Consider the following 10,132-nt stretch of genomic DNA (forward strand, 5'->3'; position numbering starts at 1 on the left):
TACAATAAGTAAGTGTCTAGGTACATGCGTACATGGTAGTTTCTTAGTAATGGTAGATCTTGAATAAATTGAGCCCATTTTTCTTGGATAATAGGAGGTGGGTTTTCATCCCAGTCACAATAAGTAAGTGTCTAGGTACATGGTAGTTTCTTAGTAATGGTAGATCTTGAATAAATTGAGCCCATTTTTCTTGGATAATAGGAGGTGGGTTTTCATCCCAGTCAATCTTCAATAGCCACAACTCTTTGATTAGTAGCTTGGCACAAATGGTAACAGGACTTACTAATCCAAGCACGTCAAAAATACGTGCAGTGGTACTCAAAATATTTCTCTTCGTACACTTGGAATCTTCCACATTGACGGAAAAGAAAAACTTATCTTCTGTAGGACTATATTGGGTACCTAGTACCTTGAGAGAGGAGGTGCGTATCCCACTCTACCTTGCTTAAAAGTCTATCTTCTTCGAGGACACTTTCCAATAATTTGTCATTATTACTCGCTAACTTAGTGAGTTCAAAACCACCCCTTTTGAGTGCGGCGGTACATTGACCGAAAGTAGTTACAGCTTGTTCTTCATCAAGAAAGCTGGACAAATAATCGTCCATGTAGAAATTTTTCAATTCCCCTGCTGCCAGTGGATACATCTTACCTTCATCATCGGCCAGCTGACGAAGTACACGCTGAGCAAGGTAGGGACTAGGCTTACTTCCAAACACTACACGGTTCATTTGCTAGGCTTGTTTGTTGATTTAGTAAATCTACAATCTTACTTCCATAAAGGAGCCAAGCAAAAGCTGGTGAAGGTTACAAGGGATGGTCTTGAACTAATCAGGTACTAACCTTGAGAAACCAATCAATCGTTTCTGAATCTTCAGATACCAAAATTCCAGCAGCAACTATAGCTGCCTTTCCTTCTGTATCTTCAACAACAAGTAAATAGGTTGATGATCTACTTTCAAGGGGACAATAAGTCCCATCCAACCATCCATGAACAGTATTTCCGGATAATTATGGAAAGTCTTAGCCATTTCTTAATCTTGGAAGAACACACCTTTCACATTGCCTGGAAAACAATTTAGGTAAAATAAATCAAATGTTGTCATCTATGAAACTAATTACCTAAATCAGTGGTTTAATGTTTTATTACTTTCCTATTCCGGGAAGAACAAAAAAGTTCAATGTGTTACACAATGTTTAACACTTCCCACGCCATGAAAGTTTTGAACTTTGAACTTACGTAAAGTTTAAATGGAATAGGTGACTCGAAAGTAACACCGGCGTGGGAAGTGTTAATGAAGGTGGGTGATGTCCACATGTTTAATGTGATTATGCCAGAAAGATAATATTATCCGTGTTTTGAATGGTTTGTGAACCAATGTTACAAAAAGGCCTTATAGTACAACAATTATCATATTTTTTTTATTTATTTTTTTATTATGATTTTTAACTGAATATCTGTGCTGTGTCCATCTGTCTATGGTTAGGTTTAATCAAAATGATACACCTACAATACCTATAGTACCTACCTACCTATATCACTTGATTTTTTCATCAGCCTGAGTAGATTTTATTTTTTAAATAAAACTACAATATGTTCTTACCATCTGAATCACTCAGAACATCTACAAAGAAATTGTAGGTATTCCTCAATGTGTCAATACACTCAGAAAAACTGTCTTGTACAGCCTTAGGGCCGATTGCACAGTCGTTCCTAAATGATGAAGGTTTCCTATTTCCTTAAGATTTCCTATTTCCTAGTAGGATCCCTTAATTTGAAGATCTCCTAAAAACGAAGGTGTTCCCTCTGAAATCCGTTTGCATAGTGCTTCAAATAGGAATCCCTTAAGGAAGACGTTTTTAGGAAAGCGCCTCCCTGGTACGCAAGCGCAATGTGTATTTTTAAATTTCCTTTTACTTTTTTTCTTTTTTTTATGTTTACATTTTAATTTTAATACTACGCTCACATGCAAAAAAATTGGGAGAGATTGACTTTGAAATAGCTGTAGAGTATTGGGATGAAAATGAAAATCATCCCGATTTTCTTTTTGCACTCGAGTATACCTATATTGTTTCCATAGCAACTGAAAATCAATCGAATGTGATCGATAGCAGAGACGCGAAAAAATAATTTTCTCATTCTTCCTGATGAGCTGTGTATTTCTGAACGTGCATTTACCAAAGTTATTTTCTGTGATCTTTGATTAAAAATGAAGTTTACTCTAGAAGAGAAACATTTCTTAAACAGTTACATCGCCGAGAAAATTAACATCATTGAGAACAAAAATACCGATGCAGTTGGCTTACAGGCCAAGAAGAACTCCTGGGTTGAAATCCACGAAGCATTTAATGCTGTTCCGGAACATGAGAAGGTCAGTTTCATTTTACTTGTACACAATGGAATTTTTACATAATAAAAATTGTCCTCGTTAAAGGCATGTTTATGATAATGTTTGCTACGGGCGGGAATCGATCCCGCGACCTAGAACTTACAAGGCCCGCTAGATAGCCTCCAAGCCAACTAAAAGTTTGAACTTGGCCAGCCTAGTTAGCTTGGTTGGCAGTGCGTCTGCTTTGTAAGAGCTGGGCCGCAGGTTTGAACTTTAAAAAAAAAAAAGAGGTTTGACAGAGGGAACTGTAACTGCCAAGGTCTTATCGTACCGAAATTGAAGAGAGATGGAAAACGTAATAGGAGAAAGCCAGCCCTTCCGAGAACGAACATTATACCATGAGGATAAAATCCGCCCCGGGCGGGACCCGCGGCCCAGCTCTTACAAGGCATCATGCAAAGCCAGAAAATGTTGACAGAATATAGTGCTGGCAACATGCATTCTCCACAATTTCATAAAAAAAAAAAACATGACAAAGAATCATTTGTAGTGCCAGATGGTGGAATACCAAGCGCAGGAGGGCTACAAGATATACCTCTCCAAGGTGTATCATAAAGTAGTATGTACATTATCTTCTTTTTTTTTTTTTGATAGAGAGAAAGGGAGGTTTGATAGAGGGCACTGTAACTGCTAAGGTCCTGTCGTCCCGAAAGCGAAGAGAAAAACAATGTAGGATAGGAGAAAGCCAACGGTTCCAAGAACGAACCTTATCTGATGTTTAGGATAAAATCCTCCCCAGGCGGGAATCGAACCCGCTACCTAGTACTTTCTATTTTTTTTTTTTTTTTATACACAACTCAGATAACCTACTAAGTACCTAAGTATTTCAATGTTCAATAGAATATTTTTTAGTGTGAAAACTTACTTGAAAACTGCAGGTTGCCAGAAACCGAAGTAATATACATATTCGGTACACTGGTGGAACAGGTAGTCCTCGCTTGGTAACTTTTTCGCCACTGATGAGAGGAATGAGGCTTTGTAATACGGTTCCTTTTGAGAAACGATACCTTCTCAAAAAAGCTTCTTCGTCGTATCTATCGAAAGGACTTTCCATATCTCGGATGTATCTTCTAGGCATCCTTTCTCCGTTATCTTGCTCATCATCATCATCCAGGAAGTCCATGACTTCTTCCCAATCATCATCCATAACTACTGACATTATCGTACAAAAGATCCCAAAGAGTGGGCCCCAAAATTGACCCCTGGGGCACGCCCGCGGACATTTTTTTAGAGAATTCTTTCCCATACAATCTCTCTTTCGTGTAGATAGGATTCAATTATTTTAATTAGGTAACTGGAGATGCCTTTGGCCTCTAAAGCCAGGATAATCTTTTCCCAGTTAGCGAAATTAAACGCATTTTTGATGTCCAGTATAGTCAATATGCACATTCTCCTGCTCTTTTTGCCTCCTTTGACCAATTCTGCTGTTGCGAGCTCCTTTACTATATTAATTGCGTCAACCGTGGATTTACCTCTACGAAAACCGAATTGGTGTTCGTTGAGGGTTCGTTTTTCTTCCATTTCCTTCTTGATCCTTTCGTTGATAACTATTTCGAAGAGTTTACCATGAGTGTTTAGTAAGCAAATGGGTCTATATGTCTGTGGGTCTCCCTGATTTTTAATTGGTTTCTCTAGGAGCACGATCCGTGCTTCCTTCCAGTTTTTTGGAAATGTCCCGTCTCTTAAGTGCCGGTTGAATATTACCAGAAATACTTCCGGTATCTCTAAGACCGCCTTCCGGATTACTTTTGGTGGGATGAAGTCCGGCCCGGGTGCTTTACCGGTGGCCAGCTTCAGCATTGCTTCTCCTAGTTCATCTGTGGTAATGACCTCGATTTCTTCATTGATTTCTCTATGGCTCCACCTTACGTACGGATTTATTGGGAAGAGCTTATCGATCTGTATTTTTCTTGTAGCAGGGGGGATTTTTGGTAGCGAACGGCCTATACTTTTGGTTACGCTTTTGTAAGCTAATCCTCATATATCTCGGTCGAGGTCTCGGCAAATTTCTTTCCATTTATTGGTTTTGGCCTCCCAGATCTTCTTCTTTAACTCCGTTCTTGCGTATCTGTATTGCTGTGCTAAGGTTTACGTTGCCGCTTCGTTAGGATGTCTTCGTCTGAGGCGGGCTAGCTCTCTGCGTATAGATACGAGTATACATCCCATTCTTTTTACTTTAATTTCATCGTTCCACCAGTAGACCTCTCTTCTTCTGTTTGTGGCACCTTTTCTTCGCATTGCATAGCTGCACCCTTCAATAAGGAGAAGCTGAAGGTCATCTTCATTTTCGGGCGATTTTCCTCTGAGATAACTTAAAAAAAAAAAGAAGATGAGTGTTTCATCGCCGTTTTTATTTGGTAGCAATGAAACAACTGCTACATTAGACGCATGTGGTCTGTGTCGTAGCATGCCCATCCCGTAGTATGCCTCGTCCTGGAAACTTCTTACCATTGTATGTAACCACTACGTAATCACCATCAATAACAGTGAATGTTTTCTGTCCCTCATCACTATCTTCTAGTGGTAAAACGTCATCTAAATCCTCAGAGTCGTCTGATTCAGGTTCCTTTTTAATACGTTTTTTGTGAGTTTTTCCCCTTGTTTCTTGGAATCACGTTTTATCTGCTTTTGAAGTAAATCCTCTTTTTCAGGTGTATCAGTCAATATTCTACTTTTTCGAGCGGCCGGTTAATTTTGCCGGGCAGTGTATTATGACAGGGGAATACGTGCTAAGTCCCAAGAGTGGTCGCCTTGTAGAAAAAGACTTTTCTCCTGATTCTAGTTTTGAAGGTAAGTCAATAATATTATTTTCAAACTACCTCATATACGTTAACAGGTGTGGGGAAACGGTCTGTTTGTTATAGGCCACTTTCGATTTTACACCTATCAAACTGTTCAAAAAAAGGTTTTTTTGCTACTAAAAACTTCAATTTATGATTGATCAATTAAGAAAATGTACGAGACCAATGAAAATTACTTTGGTTACTCGGTCAGATTCACATTCACAGCTCAGATATGAAAAATAATTTTTATTTTTTCTTTTCTTCTGCTCAGATAATAATCGCGTCCATTTGTTATCGACCAATTTCGATTAATTTTTAGTTGCTATGGATACAATACACACTCAAAAGCAAAAAATTCAGGACAATTTTCATTTTTATCCCAATACTCTTTCAACTATTTCAAAGTCAATCTGTCCCAAAAAATTTGAACGTCAGTGTATTGAAATTAAAATATAAAAGAATGTCGACAAATACACATTGCGCTTGCGTACCAGGGAGGCGCTTTCCTAAAAACGTCTTCCTTAAGGGATTCCTATTTGAAGCACTATGCAAACGGATTTCAGAGGGAACACCTTCGTTTTTAGGAGATCTTCAAATTAAGGGATCCTACTAGGAAAGCTCAAAGAAGAATTTTCCTGCACTAGTGAACAGTAGAGCCAAATCCCAGCTGACCCAATAAAAAGAAGAAGAAGAAGAAAAGCTGAAGTAAAGGGCCCTGATATCAGATATTATTATTTTAAAGAAGATTTGATGGTAAACTGCAACTACTGTGAGCTCTTATGGTCCCGAATTACAATAGGAGAACTAGGCGTTCGGAGAACGATCCTTATTTGTTTAGGATACAGTGCGCTCCAGGTGGGAATCGAACCCGCGACCTATCGCTTACAAGGCAGGAGCTCTACCCTCTAAGCTATGCCGGCTGACTCATTATTTTCTTCCCTTTTCACAATGTCCTCATATAAACATAATAAACTGCCAGCCTAGTTAAGTAGCTCGGAGGGTCGCACTCCTGCTTTGTAAGCGCTAGGTCGCAGGACCAAAAAAAAGGCCTGTATTATTCTATTAGAATTAGGAAATAAAATAATAGGTATATATTTACCTAGGAGTATTCCTTCAAGCTCTCCTCTGTCGCATCTCAACTTCAGTCTACTAGCGTCAAAGATTCTACTATCATGCGCAGAACCGGGCCATCTCATTACAATGTCCTGAATCTCATAATCCGGTCCACTAACCACCTGAATATTCAACGACATCCAGCCTTTACGGTTTCTGTATCTTTCACCATTGATTCGATTTGGGTTTTTTATCGCCACATGCGTACAATCTATGCAGCCTATTACGCCTGGAAAACCAGCAATTCTTTGGAATTTGGCCTTAATTTGTCTCATTCCCTGTCCATTTCTTGGAAAATGGACGTAGCGATGTAGGTACTGGGCAATTTCTTTTGCAGCCTCCTTTACTATCCTGCACACTGTGCTTTCACTTAGATGCTCCAAATCTGCACACACAAGCTGAAATAAAAAGAAGATAAAACTCAAACACCACGTAATGAGGTAAAAAAAAAAAAAAAGACACAATTGGAACTATTACTAGGATCAACGCTATTATGGAATAACAATTTTCTCAAAGTGTATCTCAGCTGGCGAGCATTGGGGTTGTTGTTCCAACCCCCACAACCACGAATACAGGAAAAATACAATTCTAAATAATCTTGACTGCACTTATAGGACAAGAAAAAATTAAGAAGCACAGGGGTCAAACTTAATAGATCAAAAGCTAAATTTTTAAAGCTATATGTATTGATAATGAATCCTAAAGCAAACGTTTTTCTCTTGTGATACAACAGATTGGTGTTACCACATTTTAAACTGTAGATGTAATTCCTACTTTGAATTAATGAATTTTCCCACATATCTTTGTTTTGAAGTGTTAATGGAGATTTGTAACCTGTTCCAAAAATGTTCCTACTAGTAGGTCAAAAGTCTGTAAAAATTCTATGGTAGCATCAGCTCCCTCAAAGAAGTCATCATGCACCTGTACAAACTTCAGAGCATCTTCAGAAAGTGAATTTTTGACTTCAGAAAGTGAATTACTTCTGTCAAAATCTCTGGTTTACAATGTTTGGAAGCTATATACTTGGTCAACCTTGCAGGGTGGGGAAGAGTGCAACGCTTTCTTAAGAATTTGTAAGCACGTGGGGAGTAAAAGTAAAGAGTGAGGGCAAACTTTTTTACTTCATCAGAATAAGTGGCCAAACTTACTCCGCTTTTTGTTTTTTTACTTAATTTTTGAAGAGCTCTACTGGTGATGGACTGAAATTGTTTCCAATATTTCTTCCAAACATTCATTTCTGATATTGTTGTCATGAAGCATCTTTACCATGCCTTTCAATGATTTTATTTTATCATTCCTCCTTTTTACTTGTTGTAGAGCAATTTTCCGAGCGCTGCGACTATTCTTCAACTGTTCTTCAAGTTTTTTTACCTGTGAGAGAAGTTTGGGTTTCAAGGTTTCAACTGACCTAAGATTTGATTCGTTAACACCTACTAACATAGGTTCTATTTCACTTGTAGATGTAGATGGTTCAGAGTATCGCTGTATCGCACAAGAGGCCTCCTGCATACTTGTTTGGTTTGAAGGTGGACTGGGAATTTAAAAATGGAAGGCACAGCTGTTTTCTTCAACAATTTCTCATGAACACTAGATTCCAAATAATCCGATTCTACAAAATGTTCACTATTCACTACACAAGACAGTATTGGGTCCAGGCTTAAATCCTTTCGTCTTGATTGAATGAGTCCACTTTGCTAATAAGTCTGGGTCTTTAGGAAATCTGAAACAATAGTGAAAAGAAATTTTATTGGAAAGACTCACAGAAGAGAATCTTTATCATAGATAAGGATATACTGCAGTTTTTGAGGGGGGTTAGGTCTACAAGTGTTTTACAAGTACCAAGTACATAATTATTATATAAGGGAGTTTTATGGCTTAAAAAGAAACAAGCACAAGTTCTCACAATGATTGATTGTACCTATGTGGTTCAAGACAACTGGGTTTATCCATACTGGAGATCATCAAACCCCCTTTTGTTTTAGCTAGGCCACTACAACAACAAAACACTGAAGTCACAATAACAATGTTCCTATCTAGTTTCAGAAGTATCAAATTGCTAATTTAATACCCTAAATTTGTTAAACTGAAATATCAATGTAATGCAGTTGCTTGTATACAGTAAGAGCTACAGACAGATATAGGTACATAGCTCATTCATTTAGGCTATAGCCGCTATAGGATAAAGAAATGAACATACCTACTTAAGTGGCAAAAGAAACAATAAAGACATGACGTAACTACCTACATTCATTGATGGGTCTTTACTTACCTGTGAAAATGTAGAGTAGGGGATAGTGGGGCACCATGTGCATGAAAAATTTGGAGGTCTATATCTCAGGTTTGGCTCACCCTAGAACCCTCCAATAGGGCTCTCAATCAAAAATTAATTTATTCACACGGAAATTTTTTTACTTTCACCATTGAAAATCACAAAATTCAAAATAACTTTTTTATTTCAAATTTTTGAAAACTCGCGCCATGACCAATCATATGTTTTTTGAGGAGGTTTTACAGTGGTGCCAACTCCATAAGTTAGAAATCATCAGTGGCGGAGAAAAAAGCGATGCACATCGTACCCCACCGCACATGGTGCCCCACTATCCCCTACCGATATGTTCCAAGGACGCGACTGTAACAATTTGGTAAAAATCGGATAGTCACCCATCCTGATATTAACCAAAGTCATTGTTGCTTATTGCTATCAGCTTGGTTGGAACAATTGAAAGCACAGCACAACTTTACCATTTTGATAATGGATGTTAGTCCACCTTTCAGCAGACAATACTGATTCAGGAAAGATTATTGTGTTTCATTTCAAGGATTGGACAGGTTTATGTCTAGAATAGGTTATGTTTTAACGTAAATAAGTCTAAAAGCACTAGCTCACTAAAATTTTAAGTCTATCTAGAAAGAAAATACTACTTATTAAACTAATTAAATGACAAGGAACCCCCAAAATATCGGCTAGAGCAAGTTCTGAGGTCAAAAAATAGGTCCAAGTTCTTTGACCACCCCTTCGAGGTTTTAATGTAACCTTGTTTCCTTGGCCACATTTTTTCCGGGGTGGGGTGGTATTAATTAATTTATCGGGCATTCTTGGATAACTTTAAAATGTAAAATGTGCCCAGGGAAGCTGGTTGCTTTAAAATTTGGGGGTACCTCCAAGGGGTGGTCAAAGAACTTGGACTCTTTTTTGATCTTGGAAGTCACTCTGCCCGACATTTTTGGGGTTAGGAACTTGGCCTTATTTTACATTTATGTTTTGGAGGTATTGTATTCCATTTCTTTGACCTCTCTATTGGGGAAACTGGTCCAAAGCTCTACTTCTAATTGCTTGCTCTTCTGCCAATGTTGGGTAGCTTGATTTCTTCTGTTTTCTCTTTTTCTTCTTTGGTAATACTTGGCGGACAAGTTTTTCGTTTGATACTCTTTTCTGAGTTGGTTCCATTTGAACAGGTGGGCAATCTTGTTTATCCGCATTTTTTATTGAGCCACACTCGGCAATTAGTTTTGAAAGAGCATCACGAATATGGGGGAGAAGAATTTCTTCTACTCTGTCATTTTGAACTTGTTGACTCAACTCTTGACACAATTCAATAATTTTTTTGTTTTCTTCTTTCTTCTTTCCTATGCATCCAGTTTGCAATAGAGGTAGATAGATTTCAGGCATTTCAGGAGCTTGATGAACTCGAATTGAGGGTGATTCACATTGTACCCCAAATTTCTGAATATGTCTCGTGTGAATTCTGTGAACATGCTTACAGAGGGGTGTCTCATTCGGACACGTACAAATATACAAATGAGAACAAAGTCCCAAACAAAAGTGACTCTGGCATTCAAAATAGCACC

At 38.2% G+C, this 10,132-nt stretch overlaps 2 protein-coding genes across 2 annotated transcripts; both read right to left on the reverse strand.

Moving 5' to 3' along the window:
* Positions 1 to 942: 942 nt before the first annotated feature.
* Positions 943 to 6,720, reverse strand: LOC113467859 (putative nuclease HARBI1). The gene is made up of 2 exons (XM_026824312.1): positions 6,270 to 6,720; positions 943 to 1,063 (listed from the first exon to the last, which is right to left on the reverse strand). The coding sequence occupies exons 1-2, from the start codon at positions 6,556 to 6,558 to the stop codon at positions 1,032 to 1,034; spliced, it is 321 nt and encodes a 106-aa protein (XP_026680113.1). The 5' UTR covers positions 6,559 to 6,720; the 3' UTR covers positions 943 to 1,031.
* Positions 6,721 to 6,746: 26 nt separating this feature from the next.
* LOC113467862 (THAP domain-containing protein 1-like) lies at positions 6,747 to 9,870 on the reverse strand. Its single transcript, XM_026824316.1, has 3 exons — positions 8,977 to 9,870; positions 8,553 to 8,571; positions 6,747 to 8,003 (listed from the first exon to the last, which is right to left on the reverse strand). Exons 1-3 carry the CDS (start codon positions 9,026 to 9,028, stop codon positions 7,907 to 7,909), a joined length of 168 nt encoding a protein of 55 aa, XP_026680117.1. The 5' UTR covers positions 9,029 to 9,870; the 3' UTR covers positions 6,747 to 7,906.
* Positions 9,871 to 10,132: the final 262 nt, after the last annotated feature.

The sequence above is a fragment of the Diaphorina citri genome, unplaced genomic scaffold, assembly GCF_000475195.1.
Source record: "Diaphorina citri unplaced genomic scaffold, Diaci psyllid genome assembly version 1.1 scaffold25, whole genome shotgun sequence".
Lineage (NCBI taxonomy): Eukaryota > Metazoa > Arthropoda > Insecta > Hemiptera > Psyllidae > Diaphorina > Diaphorina citri.